The sequence below is a fragment of the Megascapheus bottae genome, chromosome 18, assembly GCF_031878675.1.
Source record: "Megascapheus bottae isolate mThoBot1 chromosome 18, mThoBot2.hap1, whole genome shotgun sequence".
Classification (NCBI taxonomy): Eukaryota; Metazoa; Chordata; class Mammalia; order Rodentia; family Geomyidae; genus Megascapheus; species Megascapheus bottae.
In genome coordinates, this window is record NC_143526.1 from 40,679,473 (window position 1) to 40,697,757 (window position 18,285).

Here is an 18,285-nt window from a genome sequence, read left to right on the forward strand (position 1 = left end):
CCTCGGCCTGCCCCCCTCCGGGCGCAGGCCTCGTGCTGAGGCGGACGGGAGGCGGCGGGGCCCCCGAGCCCGCGTGCTGCGAAGGAGACGAGGCCGGCTGCCGCGCCGCGGTCCCGCGGACCGGCCTGCGATGAGTGTCGGCGGGAACGCGAGCCGGGCCCCGGGCGTGGGGCCCGAGGGCTGCGGTTCGGAGCCGGCCGCGGCAGGAGAGCAGCCGAGGCCCGGGCGGCGGAGCGCTGGACGCCCAGCCAGGACCTGGACACGGGGTGAGCGTGTTGGAGGGAGGGGTTCGGAGCCACCCCAGCCCCGGCAGAGGAGAGGCAGGGCCGGAACGAAGCGCCCCGCGCGGCGAGCCTCGGCCCCTCTCCAGCCAAAGCCGTCTTGCCGTGTCCATCTCTGCACAAAGGCCAGAGTGTAAGCCGGTTGCAGGGATCGTCCACCGAGAGCGAGCGTCCAGCAAACCAGGATGGATGCCCACAGGCCTGTGAACCCCCTCCTGGCCTTTGTCCTGATCCTCCCTCAAGGGGCCGTGGCCTTCAGAGGTCTGGCGCGTCTCTAGGATGCCCTGCACCTGGGCCATACGGCGCCTCTCCTGGGTGGACACTGGCTCTGGAAAGCCCGTGGAGTACCTGCGCTGCGCTCCCGCTCCCCTCCCCGCCCTCCATTTAGGACTTGTTGTTGTTGTTGTTGTTGTTGTTGCCAGTCCTGGGACTTGAACTCAGAGCCTGAGCACTGTCCTTGAGCTTCTTTTGTTCAAGGCTAGTAGCCCTCTACCACTCGAGGCACAGCACTACTTCCGGCTTTTTCTGTGTATGTGGTAATAAGGAATCAAACCCAGGGCTTCTTGCATGCTAGGCAAGCATTCTACCACTAGGCTACACTCCTGGCCCCCTCTTAGGGCCAGTATGGCTCACACTCCTCATTTTTCAGATTCAGTATCATCCCCTGGAGAAAGCATGATTCCTCCCACTGGGTCAGCACAAGTTTTCATTCAGTCTCAAAGGACCTGGTGTTCCTCTTTTTTTTTTTTTTAAATATTTTTATTGTAATTAATAAAAGGGTTACATGTATTTGCCAGATAGAAGGTGCATTAATTCACATACATTGATGCCCTTTCACATCTGGTGTTCCTCTTGTTTCTGAGGTGATGAAACTTGACTATTTTGTACCAGGTGATACAAGTTTACACAGAAAACATTTGGGACCAGTGTGAAGAATGAGTGCTCTGCACTGTGGGCCACTGCGAAGGACCAGTAAGAACTGCAGCTGGGGCGGGAGTTCGGCTTACTGGTGGACTGCTTGCCTAGCATGCACAAAGCCCAGAAAAAGCCACAAGGGCTGCTGTGTGTGGCTTAAGTAGCAGCACACTAGCCTTGAGCAAAAAGTGTCCAAGGACAGTGCCCAGGCCCTGAGTTCAAGCCCCAGGACTGGCAAAACAAACAAAACAAAACAGACAAAAGAAATAAAGAACTGCAGGGCCAAGAGTTTGGCCTAGTGGTAGAGTGCTTGCCTAGCATGCACGAAGACCCGGGTTCAATTCCTCAGTACCACATATATAGAAAAAGCCAGAAGTGGTGGTGAGGCTCAAGTGGTAGAGCTCTAGCCTTGAGAAAAATCCAAAGACAGTGCTCAGGCCCTGAGCTCAAGCCCAGGACTGGCAAAAAAAAAAAAAAAAAAAAAAGAAAGAATTGCAACTGTTGGTCTTCTTGGAGTAAGAGTTATAGGTTTGAATTTTCACCACTCATTTTTCTGTACGGCCTTTGGTAGAAGATTTGTGACGTCTGGCACTAGTTTCTTTGTAAAAAAGGAATTAAATGTCAGCCTCACATGTTATGGAGATAAAACAGCCAACCCCCCCCCCAAAAGATGCTGTTTACCTGGCCATTATGTCCAGTTTACTCTGTGCGTGCACGCATGCATACACACAACACACATGTGCTAGACTTTACTCTCCTTCCCAAAGGTAGATAAAGGAATAAATGATAAAAGAAAGCAGTGGGGGCCAGTATCTCATACCTCTAATCCTAGCTATTCAGGAAGCTGAGATCTGAGGAATACAGTTTGAAGCCAGCTTGAGCAGGAAAGCCCATGACATTCTTATTGCCAATAAACTACTCAGAAAAAGCTGGGAGTGGCACTGTGACTCAAGTGGTAGAGCACTAGCCTTGAGCAAAAGAACCTGAGTTTAACCCCCAGGACATGCAAAAATACAAAAACGAAGTAAAAAACCCTTGTTTGTTTCCTGAAATTCGTTTTGATAAAATGTTTTAGATAATCAGATACGTGTAGTCACTGCACCTTTTTTGTTTGAAGTCAGTATTGTTTTTTGCTTGGTCAGTTGTGGGGCTTGAACTCTGGGCCTGGGCACTGTCCCTGAGCTCTTCAGCCCAAGGCTATTGCCTTGCCCTTTGAGCCACAGCACCACTTGCGGTTTTGTAATGGTTAATTGGAGATAAGAGTCTCACGGAGGGGCCGGGAGTTTGGCCTAGTGGTTAAAGTGCTTGCCTAGCATGCATGAAGACCCAGGTTCGATTCCTCGGTACCACATACATAGAAAAAAGCCGGAAGTGGTGCTGAGGCTCAAGTGGTAGAGCTCTAGCCTTGAGAAAGTCCAAGGACAGTGCTCAGGCCCTGAGCTCAAGCCCAGGACTGGCAAAAAAAAAAAAAAAAAAAAGAGTCTCACGGAGGGGCCGGGAGTTTGGCCTAGTGGTAGAGTGCTTGCCTAGCATGCACAGAGAGTTGAGTTTGATTCCTTGGTGTCACATACATACAGAAGAAGCTGGAAGTGGTGCTGAGGCACAAGTGGTAGAGTTCTCTATCCTTGAGAAAGTCCAAAGACAGTGCTCAGTCGCTGAGCTTGAGGAGCATAGAAAATATATATATATTTTCTATAAACCTATGATTAGCCATTTGTATTTTTATACTTGTATTCATTTGTATCTTTATACTTGTACAAGGTTGGACTTGCGAGAGCCAGCGAACTCGGCAGAAGCCTGTTAGCCTGTCAGCAGGTTTTCTCCACTGATCGCATAGTGGGTCTGTCCCTTCACCCATCAGCCAATCAGTTCAAAGCGCAACAGCTCACTAAACCGACCAATGACTAGTCACGACCCTCCTCCCGTTTTGTATTGCGTCAATCATTTAATGGAATGATTACTGGGACCTGCCCCCTACCAAAGAATGTATTAAAGGTGCTGTAATTTTGTGCATGTGGCCTCTGGTCTGCACTCGACTATCAGTGTGCAGAGACCCGTGCTCAAGCTCGTCAATAAACGACTCATTGTAATTTGCATTGATCTTCGGTCTCTGGTGATCCTTCCGGGGGGGCTTCAAGTTTCTGGGCATTATAAGCTCAAACCCAGGACTGGCAAAAGAAAAAAAAAGTCACGGACTTTAGTGCCCAAGCTGGCTTTGAACTGTGACCCTCAGATCTCAGCTTCCTGTGTAGCTAGGATTATAGGCATGAGCCACCGCTATTTTTTTTTTTTTTTTGCCAGTCCTGGCCTTTAGCTCAGGGCCTGAGCACTGTCCTTGGACTTTCTCAAGGCTAGAGCTCTACCACTTGAGCCTCAGCACCACTTCCAGCTTTTTTCTATGTATGTGGTACTGAGGAATCGAACCCGGGTCTTCGTGCATGCAAGGCAAGCACTCTACCATTCGGCCAAACTCCCAGCGCCCGCAATACATTTTTATTTAATCATTTTCACATGTTCTGATGTCTTCACTGCCCATCAGATGAAGTTCAAGATTTCTCTTGAAATCTAAGGCAGCCCTTAGATTTTGAAAGAAAGTTTTGTGCTCCTCTGAGAGGATAATGTCTAGCCATGCATAATTTATCACGTCCCGGTGTATTTTAGCTCTAACCTTCCCAATGGCCGTTTGTGTCTCTGAGCTCGGCTCATCTCACGCTTTTATGCAGCTCAGATGCAACCTGTTTAGAATAGGAGGTGCGGAGCCCACAGCAGCACAACCCTTTTTATCAACAACACTAGTTCATGAAACCTGGCAGTGTTGGCAATGTCCTGCGAGTCAAACAGAGCTAGCCAATTCCCACGCAGAGCTCCCAGAAGGAAGGGGGCTAAGAGCCCGCCCGGGGCATGCTGGTTATTGTAGTCCATCTATGTTGTGGCATCTGCTGGGAGTTGTAGTATTTCTCCCCCTCCTCCCACTTCCTCCAGAGGCTCTGTTGCAAAAACGGATTGATCTACTCAGCCAATGTGGATAAGAAAATCCCGTCTTATCCGATTTACGATTTACGTGGTTAATGGAACTAGGGAATTTACTCGAGGGCTTGGCACTGAGTAAGTGCTACGTAAGTATTAGTTGTTCTAATTCAATCCTCTGTGACCCTGGCCAACTAGCTATTATCAACTCCTATTTGTCACATGGGGAAAAAGAAGCTTGGAAAGGTTAGATGACTTTTCCAGGGTTACACATCTTTTTTATTTTATTTTCACTCAGGGCTTGGGCTCCTTTGTTGAAGGCTGGTACTCCATCACCTTCAGCCACAGCTCCACTTCCAGCTTTCTGGTGGTTAACTGGAGATAAGAATCTCATGGACTTTCCTGCTGGGCTGGCTTTGAAGGGCCATGCTAAGATGGCTGGTTTGCCTTTCCACACTAGGCAGCCAGGAGACTGTGGCAAGAAGGGTGGGTGCTGTGGATCAAAAGTTCAAAGCCAACTTGAACAGGAAAGTCCTTGAGCCCTGCCACCAAATTGCCTTTTCCTCACCAAGGCCTGAAAACCCCCTCCATGTCCTGGAGGGGGAGGTTCCCCCATGGAGATTGCTTCATGGGGGCTGGGGCAGGGTGGGGGGGAAGGGATGCTATGCCACTCCAAAGAGCAGAGAGGAAGTGTTCTGACCACTGAACATAATACCAGCGTCCAGTGCCGCTGGCTCATGCCTGTGCAACTGCTCAGGAGGCTGGGATCTGAAGATCATAATTTAACGCCAGGCTGGTCAGGAAAGTCTGTGAAACTTATCTCCAGTTAACATCAAAAAGCCAGAAGTAGAGGTGTGACTTAAGTGGTAGAGCCCCTGCCTTGAGCAAAAAAGGCAAGAACACTTGGTTGTAAGAATCCCAGTACACATGCACACTCTGTCGGTCTCTGTCTCTTTCTGTCTGTCTGTCTGTCTCTCTCTCTCTCTCACACACACACACACACACACACGTAATGCTGGGGGGGGGGTGCAGGAAGGAGGAGGTGCTGTGGCCTGGCAGAGGGTGTGGAGTGGATGCTCCCCTGTGGGGCAGTTTTGTCTTTCGCACCAAGATAAGACAGCATTGCCCCACAGAGGGACAATTTGCCTTTTGTCTTGGTAAAATCCTGTCTGCCCTGGAGCCCAAGGTAATTGAAACTGACTGCAGGGGAGAGTGAGCCAAGGGCCAGGTGCAGAGTCGCAGCTGTGTGCCAGCTCATGTCTTGTTCCTACTGAATTTGTGAGCCCAGCAGCCCAGCAGGGCCCACACCAGTGTGTGTGTGTGTGTGTGTGTGTGTGTGTGTGTGTGTGTGTGTGTGTGTGTGTGTGTGTGTGTGTGTGTGTGTGTGTGTGTGTACAAGCAGGTATCAATCCTGGGGCTTGAACTCAGGTCCTGGGCTCTGTCCTTGGACACGTTTTGCTCAAGGCTAATGCTCTACCACTTGAGCCACAGCACCACTTCTGGCTTTTTCTGTGTATGTAGTTACTGAGGAATTGAACCCAGGGTTTCATGGACGCTGGGTGAGCACTCCTCCAGTAGGCCATGCATCCCTTTTAGTAGTCACCTGTAAAAGGCAACTTACAGCTGGGCCCCAGTGGCTCAAGCCTGTATTCCAGAAGCTGCGATCTGAGGCTCACTGCTCAAAGCCAGCCCAGGCAGGAAACTCTGGGAGATCTTTATCTCCCGTGAGCCCCTAGAAAACTGGAAGTGGCGCTGTGGCTCAAAGTGGCAGAGTGCCAACCTTGAGTAGTGGCAGAGTGCGCAGGCCCCACAAGCCCCAGGGATGGGGGGATTTATGTGTGACCTTCCAGTCTACCTTGGTTGGTCATGGCACTACCTGGGTGCACCGCCAGATGGGAGCAGAGGCCTTCTTAAAGCCAGGCCCTTGGTCCAGGCAGGATGGCCTTTGCCAATGAATCTTCTTTTGCCCGTGATGTGTTGAGGCTTTTGTTGCTGTTGCTGTTGTTTTTTTTTCCAGTAATGGAATTTGAACTCAGGGCCCCATGCTTGTTAGGAAAGTGCCCTCTCCCTAGCCCTTCTTTTGAGATTGGGTCTGTAGATGTCTGGGTTGGTCTTGAACTTGTGGGCTCAAGTGATTCTTCAGACTAAGTCGCATGGTCAGGCTTTTCTTGGTATGTTTTCAATATGGCATCTGTATGTTTACGACGAGGATTTTTGGCTCCTGTCCACCCCCATCCCGGGCCCCCTTTGTGCCCAGTGGGGGAGCCCCCCCACTCAGCAGCAGCTGTGGTGTGTCCTAGGACTTCCCATCTGCGGTCACTCCTCACGAGCACGGGCTGCCCTCTGCCTCACCTCCCTCTGGGACTGGGGTAAGGGACAGAAGCCAGATGCCAGCGCTGCCCCCACTAGCCATACCTCCCACATTTTCAATCCGATAAATCTCCGTAAGAGTTAATCCCACCTCTGACCCAGGGGAACGTCAGTCCTAGCCAATCAGAACACCTCCCTTCTCCTGGACATGATTGGCTCATGGGGAGGGCCAATAAGACACAGTCTTGAAACTGGCTGTGACCCCTGGGTGGGGAGGTGAGCCCCTGTCCAGTCAGCTCAGGAAAAGCAGAGTCCATTCCCCAGGCACAGCTGCCCCTGGTCTTGCCAAACCCCACATGTGAACCAGCTTGGGGACTTTTTCAGCTCTAGTTGCTGATGGAATGTAGTTTTCAATCATGTGTGTGTGTGTGGGGGGCAATCTCTAACACCCCTTCCTTTACTGATACCCTCAGGCACAGTGCCAAGGTAGATTTTGAGAATGGGGTTATGGGCCATTTTAAAACAAAAATGCCTCATCTGAGGCTGCTTTTCCGCCCAAGCCAGACTTCCCACCCATCTTGGGAACTGAACACCATTTCTGGTGCATCGAGGCACCCTAGCAACTGAACCAGCTTGGTCCTCGTGTCTGTCTGCGGTGTTCACTCCTGCACCCAAGGCCTGCATCCTAGGAAGTACCTTCTAATTACTTATTCGGAAAATAGGCAAATTTCTTCTTGGTCTAAAATATCCATTGTCCACCACCTCAGCCTATGGTCTTACCTTCGTTTCTCTCATACCCACTGGCCCAGACACTGGCTGCCTCAGCATCGCATGCTCACTCTGCCCCAGGGCCTTAGCATGTACTCCCGGAACAGGCCCCTTGTCCAATGGCACTGCTTCAGCTTCAGAGGCCTCCTGCCCCAGTAAGCCACCATTCTGCTTTTGCAAGGTGGTTGTAGCCCATTTGATTTTCACAAATCACCATGGGAAATTCCGTGTGCATTTATTCACATTTATTGTCTTCCCTTGTCCAGGTCATCTCCTCCAGGGCAGGGCCTTAGTTCACTGTAGCAGTATCCAGACACCAGGGACAGCTGCTGAAGGAACTCTCCACTAGGGACTGGCCTTCATTTCTGTCATGATCCCCATAAAATCCTACCCCCATCGCGATCCACCATGCCTGGGTCCCCTGGGAAAGGTGACAGTGATTCTCTATCCTGGGCCTCAGCCCCATCCCAGGCCAGTGTGGGGAGCTGGGAAGGGGGTGGAGCCTCATCCTGGCCGTGGCCCCACCCCAGCCAACCAGGAAACACCACAAGGTTGCTAGGGTTAAGGAGACTCTTGCTGCTTTGTTATAAATATATTATGTACATCCAAAAGAGGACATTAAAATAGTATTCCGTGTTACAGAAAAGATATTAAGGCGTTCTATTATTTTACATTAACAAGCAAGCACCTTTAAAAAAAAAACAAACCCATTCTTCAGACACACCTGTAAGAAGAGACAGGCTCTCCTTCCCAAACGACGGAGCCCTTCACCTGCTGTCCCCAAGCCGGCTTGTGAGGGAGACATCAGAGCTGCTGGAATGGGGTGGGCAGGGGCACAGGGCGCCTGATGTGGCAGGATTTCTTGGCTTCTACTGCAGGCTGCCCTCGGCCTCTCCCAAGCTCGCTACCATGGGTAGCCCCGGTGGCAAGGGCTGTCTGCCAACATGGGTCTCTGGGGCCAACCTGCAGCCCCCACTCGCGAGTGTCCAGGTCCCCTTGGTCACTGGGGCCAGACAGGGAGGTGTCTGTGGCCTCATTCCCAGACAGCCACAGAGGGGCTATCCCGTGGTCAGGGCGGCCTGTGGGGCGTGGAGGGCGAGTGGGGCTCCCTTGCCTTCTGCAGTGTTAGGCTTTGGGACAGCAGCTCAGGTGCTTGGGGAGGGGCCCAGGAAAGACAAGGAGAGAGGAAATGATAAGTCAGTGGCTCAAGTATTCTGTCATGAGGGTGGGCTGGGGTGCCCGGGCCAGCCCAGGAGAGGCCCTGTCCACTGGCAGGGCCACCTCCGCCAGGCTGAGATTTGGCCGATGGCTTCAGTTCAAGGCTGGGGGAAGCTGGCATCCAGGGGCGGGTCTGGGAGGTCACTTGATCTTCTGGGCCCACTTCATGTCGTCTGCCCGAGGTTTCTCGCCCGTCAGGGCCTGGATGAGGCCCTCCAAGCGTCGCCAGAAGCGTATCTTCTCCAGTGGGTAGTTCAGCCAGCCTGCAACACAGACACGGACAAGGCCCTGCGGAGTGCCCGGGAGCTGGCCCCGCCCTGCGGGCCTGCAGCAGAGTGGGGGCTCCCACGAGGCTCTACCACACTTCCTGGGATCCTCATCCACTCGGCATGTGCCACCATCCCCCCGCCCCCCCAGCTCCTTCAGGCCTTCAAGTTTTTTTGTCAGTCTTGGTTCTCAAATTCAGGGCCTGGCCCTGTCCCCCAGCTGGTTTGTTTGCTCAAGGCTAGCGCTCTACCACCTGAGCCACAGCACCACTTCTGGCCTTTTCTGTGTATGGGGTACTGAGGACTGGAACCCAGAGAGAGCTCTGTGCATGGTGGGCAAGCACTGCACCACTAAGCCACATGCCCGGCCCTCAGGCCTTAGCCACCCGCTCCACCCTCCAGCTGCCCCAGGGCTCGGCGGGCGGGGCGGGCACACCTGTGGTGATGCAGAAGTAGGTCTCGTGCGGGGACACGTGGTGGATGCGGTGGTGCCTGCGGGGCAGGAGGACGTGCCAGTCCTGCAGGAAGACCACCCAGCTCGGCAGCCCGACGTAGGTGTGGGACCACTTGTGGATCTGGTTGGTGAAGGTGCCAAAGATGATCAGGCAGAAGACAAAGCACTCCCAGGGGTACAGCTGCTCCAGGGCTCCTGCGGGGACCACGGCTGTCACACGGGGCCCTGGCCCCACCTCAGGCTGCTTTCACGCTAGAGGTGGGGGAGACGGGACCTCTGCAGGTCTCCGTAGGACACCAGAGGGAGGGCAGTGTCCAGCCCCTGCCGTGGCTTTGGCCCAGGGAGGGGCACGAGTGGTGACCACGCCCACCACCACAGGGGCTTCTCCTTGTGGCACTGGGTCTGGACTCGGGCCTTATAAAGGCTCCGAGCCTTGAGCCACGCCCCAGCCTGTGCTTCTCAGGTAGGGTCTCCTTGTGCCAAGGTCGGCCTTGGACGGAGCTCCTCTTGTGCACCTGGGACAAGCGCCTGCCCCACGCCCGGCCCTGGACCTTCGGGCTTCACCGGACCTCGGCCCTGGCAGGGCCCCCGCCTCACCTGGGCTCAGGGTGCGGAACTTGTAGGCCATGTTGAGCAGCGGCAGCAGGGTCAGTAGGCAGTTGTCCCCGTTGGTCTCGATGAAGTCGTGCCTCGTGATGGCTGTGGGGTCGATGTGGTGCTCTCGGAAGGGCCGGATGAAAGCCTGGGTAGTACGGGGGTCATGGTGGCCACTCAGAGCGTGGCCAGTGCCTTCCAGACCCAGCCGGGTCCCCCCACTCTGTCCCAGGCCTGAGACAGCCCCACAGGGGCCTGGAGGCCCCCTGCTTCCCTGCAGTCTAGGGTAAAGTGGCCGCCTGCAGTAGGGGGACACCGGGTACTGTCTCCCTCCATGCTCTGCCTCAGGCTAAAACCCCTGCTTCTCTCGGGTGACCTGTCCACCCAGCAAGCATGTAATCCAGTCCCTCAGCCAGTGACTGGCTTCAAGAAGGCCACGTGAGGGGATGGGCCAATGGGCCTGGGCCCTGGGACGCTGGCCGGGACAGGAGTGGAGTCCTTTTCTCTAAACAGGAAAGGGAGATCTAGGGAGCCCCAGAGGGACGGAGGTGGGCCGGGAGACGATGGGGGGCTGTCCTGTAACCCCAGAGCCCGTGCCCTCAGCTCTATCGCTGAGAGCTCCATCCACCAGACCTTGCTTAAGGGAACCGCTTCACATTAGACGGACAGGTACAAGATAAATCCATTTCAGACAATCCAAGACCGTGATGCCTTCGATGCTGGCCTAGGCCACACAGCGAGAAAACAAAATCCAAAGCCCCAAAGCTGTGAGCACGCAGGCCCAGAACGGGGGAGAAGGGGACCCGCTGAGGCCTCGCGGGCTGGCATACGCACCTTCCCCACAATCGGCAGCTCCACGGAGCCCCATGTGTCCGCTCCCCAGTGCACCAGGCCAGACAGGAAGTCAGCAACCAGAGCACCGGCAACTGTGGGCAAGAGGAGGGTGAGTGGAGGCTGGCTCTGGCCTTGCCCACTCGCTGGCCCGCCGTCTCCACCAGTCCACGCACTCCTCCAGTGCTTGGGAGGGCCGGGGTGGCAGTTCTGGGGTGGAAGCATCCTGGCCCTCTGTTCCCAGAGCATAGGCCCAGGCTGCTGGCCTGCAAGGCCCTGTAACAGGGGCGGGGTGGCAGACCCGGGCACACAGCCTCTTTGTTCCATCCCGTGCTGGAGGCTGGCTCACCCTGTGGACAGAGGGAGGACTGGGGTGGGCAGGGCTTCCTCCTCCCAGCCTGGCATGGAGGACACGGGACAGGCACGGAGGGGCGGGGAGGTCCTGTCAGCTCTGTCTCCAGCACATTCCAGATTCTACCTACTAGAGCAGCCAGGAACACCCTGGCTCCCCATCCAGACCCCAGGCCCTGCCTGTCAGGGTCACACATCCAGGGCCCCCGCTGCCCACAATGCTCCTTACCTAACTCAGCACATGGGGCCCACACCAGCCTCCGCTCTTTGCAGAGCACTCGCTAGGCTCTGGGCCTTTGCATAGGACAGGGCACATCCCAGCATAGGGGCCGAAGGGCTTGCAGCTTTGCTTGTCCCCAAGGAGACTGCTTGAGCCCAAGACCTTGCATCACTGTGTCTGGTTTTATCTCCCAGACACCTTTCCTGACTGAGGTCCTTTGATCTCCGCGCACAGCCCGGGGAGACTCGGCAGGCCTGGCCGTGCTGGCACTAGCTCTCATCACCTGCACACAGCCCAGGTGCTGCTATTTGGATCGATTAAGGGGCTGTGCAAACAGCATTATCTGGGCACGTCTCCCTTATCAGCCAGAGGTGGAGGTGTAAAAGTGGAGTCCTAGGGCAGATTCTCCAGCTACCAGGCTGCAGTCCTGGGCTGGGGGTCTATGGGGTGAGATGAGCAGACCCACGCTGTCCTGGTGATGGGCAGGAAGCATAATTTTATATTTTGTAAAGGGTCGGTGCCCAGCAGGGGTCAGGTGCTGGCTGCTAAGCTGACTGGCAAGGGGAGGCCCCAGCCTTGGCTGGCAGCTGGCGGCAGCTTCTCTTCCCACCTTTTGTGGTCCCAGGGCCAGAAGAGGCGTGTGAGCTATGTGGGAGAGGCTTGAAGGTGTCATGTACCCTGCCTGCCTGCTGGGCACTCCCTAGGCTCCAGGGCTCAGAGCATCTCTGTCTGGCCCTGAAGGTGTGCAGAGAGCAGGCCGGGCCCCGGGGACCTTTCCTGCTGCAAACCAGGCCTAGTGTGCGAGGCCAGTAAGTGTAAGGATTTCTATTTGTTTTTTATTTTGGCAGTACCAGTGTTTGAACTCTAGAGTCTTTGCTTGCTTGCCTGCTCAACTAGTTCTCTACTATCTGAGTCGGAGCCATAACCCCCCAGCTAGCTTTCTCTTTCTCTCTTTTTTTTTTTTTTTGTGGGCCATGGGGCTTGAACTTAACCTGGATGCTGTCCCTGAGCTCTTCAGCTCAAGGCTACCGCCCTACCCTTGAGCCACATCCCTGCTTCCCGTTTTCTAGTGATTAATTGGAGATATGAGTCTGTCTTTAGTACCCAGGATGGCTTTGAACCTTGGTTCTTAGATGGAGTCTAGTGGACTTTTAGCCCTGTCTGGAATTAAATCTGGATTCTCCAGCTGTCTCCTGAGTAGCTGTGATTACAGACATGAGTTACTATTGCCTCTGTTTTTTTTGTTGTTTTTTTCAGTTCTGGGGTTTGAACTCAGGGTCTAAGAACTGTCCCTGGACTTTCTCAAGGTTAGAGCTCTATCACTTGAGCCACAGCATTGCTTCTGGATTTTTCTATGTATGTGGTACCAAGAAATCAAACCTGGGTCACCCTGTTGCCTCTTATTTTTTTTTTTTTGGTGGGTCATGGGGCTTGAACTCTGGGCCTGGGCGCTGTCCCTGAACTCTTCAGCTCAAGGCTACCACCCTACCCTCGAGCTGTTCTACCTTTCCCGTTTTCTATAAGTTAATTGGAAATGAGTCTCAGGTCCTTTTGTGCCTGGGCTGGCTCTGAACCTTGATCCTCAGATCTCAGCCTCCTGAGAAGCTGGGATTACAGATGTGAGCCACCATGCCTGGCTGTTGCCACTATTTTTGAGGGGAAATCAGGGAGGGCCTCATTGGCAAAGGAGACAGACAGTATGGGCAAAGGCCCTGGGGTAGGAGTGAGTCTGTGTGGTGGGAACGGGGTGGGGGGGGCCTAGGACAGTGGCCAGTGCAATGCACGCAGAGCAACTCTGTCTGCAGAGTATGGACACAGGTGGGAGCAGGGAGAACAGTGGAGGGCAGGGGTGGGGGGCCATTCTGAATGTGTGTGCGTGCGGGAGCGCGCGCACGCTTGCAGGTGGGCACGCAGGCGGGCACTCACCGACACCCAGGAAGACTAGGGGCACGTGCTCCCAGTGGGCCAGCAGCAGCAGGTGGACCAGGTTGTGTGCGATGAGGCCGAAGCACAGGACCACGCAGCACCACTCCTGGAGCCGCTTGCCTGTGGGGAGAGGAGTTGAGATGGCACCCAGCCCACCCCCTGCACAGCAGGCCACGCCCCCAGGCCGGGCCCCCCAGGCCCGCCTGCACTGGAGAAGCCCTAGACCCACATGGACCTCAGCGCTTTCAACCACGCCTCTCCCACACCTGCCTCCCCACAGGGGCCTCCTGGCTGCCATGCTGCAGACAGGGAGCCGGAGGTCAGGTGGGAAAACAGGATCTCGGGACACTGGGCCTTCTGAGAGAAGCCACCACGGTCGTGGTGGCTGTGGGGAGGGAGCAGGTGGCGTGGGCTGCTTCAGGAAGGGGGAGCAGGCGGCGTGGACTGAGAGGGGCTTGAAGGGCACGTTTGGGCAGCGGGCTGTTCTGTCCACTCCCTGGGGTAACCTTGGCATCCACCACCTGAGAACTGGCTAACACGCAGGCATCGCTGCAGCCCGAGGGAAGCCAGGGGTCCACACAGGCGCAGGGACAAGTCCCGGGGCAGGAGGGGCTCAGGGCGGAGCGCAGCCAGCGGCAGCCGCCTGCGTGTGGCTCTCCACGCACCCCCTCCTGGACTTTGCCACTCAAGGCTGGTGCTCTTCCACTTAAACCACAGTTCCATTTTTGGCTTTTTGGTGGTTAACTGGAGAGGAGTCTTCTAGACTTTCCTGCCTGGGCAGGAGCTCCAGATCTCAGGCTCCCAGGAAGCGGGGAAGCAGGCGTGAGCGGCAGTGGACGGTGTCAGGGAGGGTCTGGGCATGCCACATGGCTGAGCAGCAGCTGAGCCCCTTTCCAGGTGGCAGTTCCGGTTACTGTGACACCACAGAGCCACGCTCAGGTAAGGCCGGACCCCTCTGAAGGGAGAAGAGGTCAGGGAAGTAGCCCGGGGCTGCAGGGCCGGAGGGCCTGGCTCCCCCCACACCCCAGTGTTTGCTCCCAGCCCCATTCCTCAGCAGGGCCTGGCACTCAGCTAGTGCTCAATAAATGCGGCCAGAATGCACATTCCTGAGCAGGGGCTAAAGGGGAATGAAGGGGCGGCTGCCCTTGCACACCTCGAGAAAGGAGGTCACATGGCAGCCCACGGGTCCTGGACCAGAGCCAGGACAGTGGTGCCCGCCTTGCCCTGGGGAAAGACCAGTCTCCCGGGCCCTGGTGCAGGGACAGCAAGGCCCGGGAAGGCGAGGTTCGTGGCTGGGTCACGAGCGGAACGCTGGCCTGTGACGCCCACGCCTGCCTCTCAGGCGGCGCCTGGCCAGCTTGGGACCAGTGAGGTCAGCAGGCCTTCCATTTCCAGTTCCTGTCTGTGGGCAGGCCCGGGCTCAGAAGCAGGAGGCCCCAGGGGGCAGCCCAGCGGGAAATGCAGGGCAAGTGACCCCCTCCGCCAGCCTGCCTGCACATGAGGGGACAGGGCCAGCTCCGGGGCCTGGTCTACCTGGCAGCCGCTGGGCTCAGTGGGCTTTTGTTTGTTTTGAAGAGAGCTAATGAGGGCAATGAAAGAACGACAGTTCCTGATTTCTTGCTTCCTGTGAAGGGTACCAGGGACGGCCCGTCCCTTCCTCTCCCTCCTGTGCACGCCCTGCCTGTGGCGCCCTGGCGGGGACCCTGTGTTTTCAAGCCCCAGGGGATCAGTTCCATTCAAAGAAGCGGCAGGGAGACTCTTGTAGACAAGGAACGGAGGCTCGGTCAGGCCGGCCTGAGCCTAGGGATGGCTCAGCCCTCGGCCTGCACCCCTGTGCCTGCTCCAAGCCCTGCGTCTCTTTGACTCTGGGGCCTCCGCAGTCTGGGAGCCTGGCACCTCAGTGGCTGCTAGGCCCAGAAGCATCCAGCCACCCAGGCTGAGCGTGTGCTGGGGGCCAGCCCCGCCACTCCCCTGCAAGCCTGGCACACACATTCTCCCGTCCTGGAGAGGGGAAGCCGCCTATGTGGAGCTACACAAGCCCACTAGCCCCTACTACCTGGCAAGCATGGGTGACCAGCTGAGTCACAGTGGTGACTTGCAGCTGGCTGGGGAGGAGCAGGGTGGCAACACTTTGTCCCCATAACAAAGGTTTGGTGTCACCTTTCTCTTTCTCTGTGCCTGGGCAGAGATAAGACTCAACTACCCAAATTTCTGATGGTGGATCAGGAGAGCCATGGCATTATGGCCTCACGAAGGCAGGGGACACAGGACAGAGGAGGTGGATCAGGGGCAGAAAAGAATCAGAGAGAAGAGGCAGACACAGGGAGAGAGCTCAGCCTCGTGTGGTGAGGCCCCAGGGGTGACCCCAGGGCTCTGCTCTGCCCTGGGTCCTGCCCTTGATGCTAAGGAGGGGGAGGAGCTGCTGGATTTGGGACCCGGCCCTGCAGACGCCGCCGACCTGGACCTGGGTGGCATACACCACAGGTGGCGGCTGGCCCTGTGGGGCCTCCAGGCTTTGGAAAGGAACAGCCAGCCCAGGGTGGACCACGCCCTCCTACCATACTCAGGTCTGGCAGGCCTGGTCTCATGGTGGCCAAGCCCTGGAGGCTGGGCGTCAGGGGGTGCTTAAGGTCCCTCTGGCCCCCTGTGGTGGCCACTCTGGGCCATCTCCACTGCCAGGCTGTGACCTGGAAAGTCTTCCCCTCCCTTCCTGAACAGCAACAGAGTGGCAACCTCCATGCCACAGCCAACAGTAGGGAACTAGGTTAGCACTGGGGCCGGTCCCCTGAGACCATGGCTCACCCAGGACTCCACAGAGGCAGAGGTACTCCCACTGGGCCTGGGCTTCGTGAGGGCAAAGCCAGGCTAATGCCCACCAAGGTGGGAGCTAAGAAAGTCTGCATGGGTGATGCCCGGGGCTCCCTCTTCTACAAGAGTTAATACCAGATGATTTTTACTCACAGTGAGGTGGTATGACAGCACAGTCAGTGCCCAATAAATGCCAGCTAGTCATTATGTTCACTATGACTACCAACTGTCAGGTACCAAACACCCTTCTACCTCTGGAGCCAGTAAGTGCAAGAACCCAGTCCCAGAGCCCAGGAGCCTCTCCAACTCTTTTAGGCTGCTCCATGTCTGAAAATGTGCCAGGCAGCACCTACTGCAGGGCCTTTGCACTTGTTATTTCTCTGGTCTGCACCAACCTTTCCTCAACTATATCCAAGGTTCCTCTCCTCCCCTGTCCTTCCTTTTTTAGATCTACATTCAAACATCACCCCCTTAGTGCAGCTGGAACTGCCTGCTCACCACCCTTCTCTTTCTACTTTGTATTTGGCTACCACTGAGAACAAAGGTTTGGGTGGGGAGGTTCACTGATCATCTTCTTACTGATATGACCAGCCCCAGTCCCTCTCGCTGGCTGTTAGTTTAAGAGATTCTGGGCCTAGTCTCTCTCATTGTGCAGGCAGGGGTCCTGAGCAGTGAGGCTGCTTCCCAAGGGCCCAGAATCAGCCAAAAGGAGACTAAGGAAGGAACCTGGAGGAACCAGTTTGGCCAGACTCAGACTGTCCAGTAGGTTGGGGGGTAGGCTGTGAGGGGTCCCAGGAGGCTGCCCCTAGGGGAGAGAGCCCCTAGGGGGACAAACATGCAGTGGATGGATGGGTGGGGTGGTGACCCTGTAGCAGGAGAGACTGCCTGGATGATCTGGGCTGCTCAAAAGCAGGCAGGGATGGCAAAGGCTGGCGAAGGAGGCTTCGAACCCTTGCTTCCGCTGCAGCAAAGCCCCAGGACTCCCTCCCAATCAGTGAGGCGCGAACTACAGGCATCCTCCCTACCTGCGGTAGTCCAGGCCTCAGGGCACAGAAGGTTGAAGGCACAGAACGCGGCCTCATTTCCTTTTCCTAAGAACCCTGCTAACTTAGTGCTTGGCTGAGAGACAAGGACAAGCCCCAAAAGGGGCCTAGCCCAGGTCACAGGGCTGGCTGACCAGTTCAGTCTCTCTAAGGACTTGAGGTTATATCTGGGAAAGCTGAGTGTTTGGGGTGTGGTCCAGGTACCCGGCAGGTCTAGGAAAACACAGCATGGGACTGCCATGGCAGGCCAGGCTCTGGTGACCTGGGACCAAACTGCTTAAGGGCCCAAGGTCACACAGGAACCCAGGCCTGTGGAGGCAGAGGGAAAGGGGCGAGTAAGATTGGGGTGGGGGGTGGTCCCCAGACCTGGGCTACCACACCAGAAACAAAAAGAAGAAAGAAAATCTGTTCAGACACTGGACAAACAAAGCTGGACGTGAGGGCGACTCCCCAGACACCTGACTCCAAGTTGTCACAGGAACTTCCTCCACCTCTGGGGAACCTTCTGACCCCCCCGGAAGGCTACAGAGAGGCCAAGGGGCCAAGGAGCCCCAGAGAAGGGCTGGAGACTGGTGCGGGCTGGTGGGAGGGGGAGAGGAGGCCAGGAGCGGGGTCACATGGGGCCAGGGGACAGAGCCCGAGGGGGTGCTTGACCAGGTTCCATGGGTCATGGAAAGTGGGGTCCTCCCGTCCTAGTGAGGCCCAGGCTGGGTAGGGGCTGGTGCAGGAGGGAGGAGGAGGAGGGGAGGAGATGGGGGTCTTCAGCCCTTGAGCGGAGCAGGAGGGGCTTGGGGGAGACGTCTGGCGCGGCTGCAGCCACGCGTCCCCGAACGAGGGTGCCCGGGTCAGCGGTGAGCCCAGGCTGCAGCCCGGGCCCGGGCGCGGGTGCAGACGACGGGCGTGCCGGGCACGTACGGTGCCGGGGGACGGGGGCGCCGAGGGCGTGGGCCAGGCCGGACAGCGGCCTTGCGCTCCTGACGCCGGGGCAGCCGACCCGTGGGGCCGGCGGAAGCCGAGGCCCGCAGGCTCCGCGGCTTCCGAGACCCGGGCGCGGCCCGGGAGCGGCCGGGGCGGGGGCCTCGGGGCTGGGCGGCGGGGACCGGCCGCCAGGCCGCTGCAGGTCCGGAGGGGCCCGGGTCCTACCTGGCGAGTAGAGCGCGGCCAGTTCGCGGGCCCCGGCGTGCTGCGCGCCCCAGCGCCGGCCCGACGCTGCCTCCTCCTCGTCGAGCTCCGGCCGCGGGCCTGGCCCGTCCTCGGCGCCCGCCATGGCCTCCCGCCCGGCCCGCCCGGTGCACTCTGCTGGCGGCGGCGGCGGCCGCCGAACCGCGGCGAG

At 56.9% G+C, this 18,285-nt stretch overlaps 1 protein-coding gene across 1 annotated transcript; it reads right to left on the reverse strand.

Annotated features, from left to right (window-relative positions):
• Positions 1 to 7,818: 7,818 nt before the first annotated feature.
• Positions 7,819 to 18,285, reverse strand: Peds1 (plasmanylethanolamine desaturase 1). The gene is made up of 6 exons (XM_090352515.1): positions 18,096 to 18,285; positions 13,102 to 13,221; positions 10,608 to 10,699; positions 9,777 to 9,921; positions 9,162 to 9,374; positions 7,819 to 8,722 (listed from the first exon to the last, which is right to left on the reverse strand). The coding sequence occupies exons 1-6, from the start codon at positions 18,217 to 18,219 to the stop codon at positions 8,601 to 8,603; spliced, it is 816 nt and encodes a 271-aa protein (XP_090208641.1). The 5' UTR covers positions 18,220 to 18,285; the 3' UTR covers positions 7,819 to 8,600.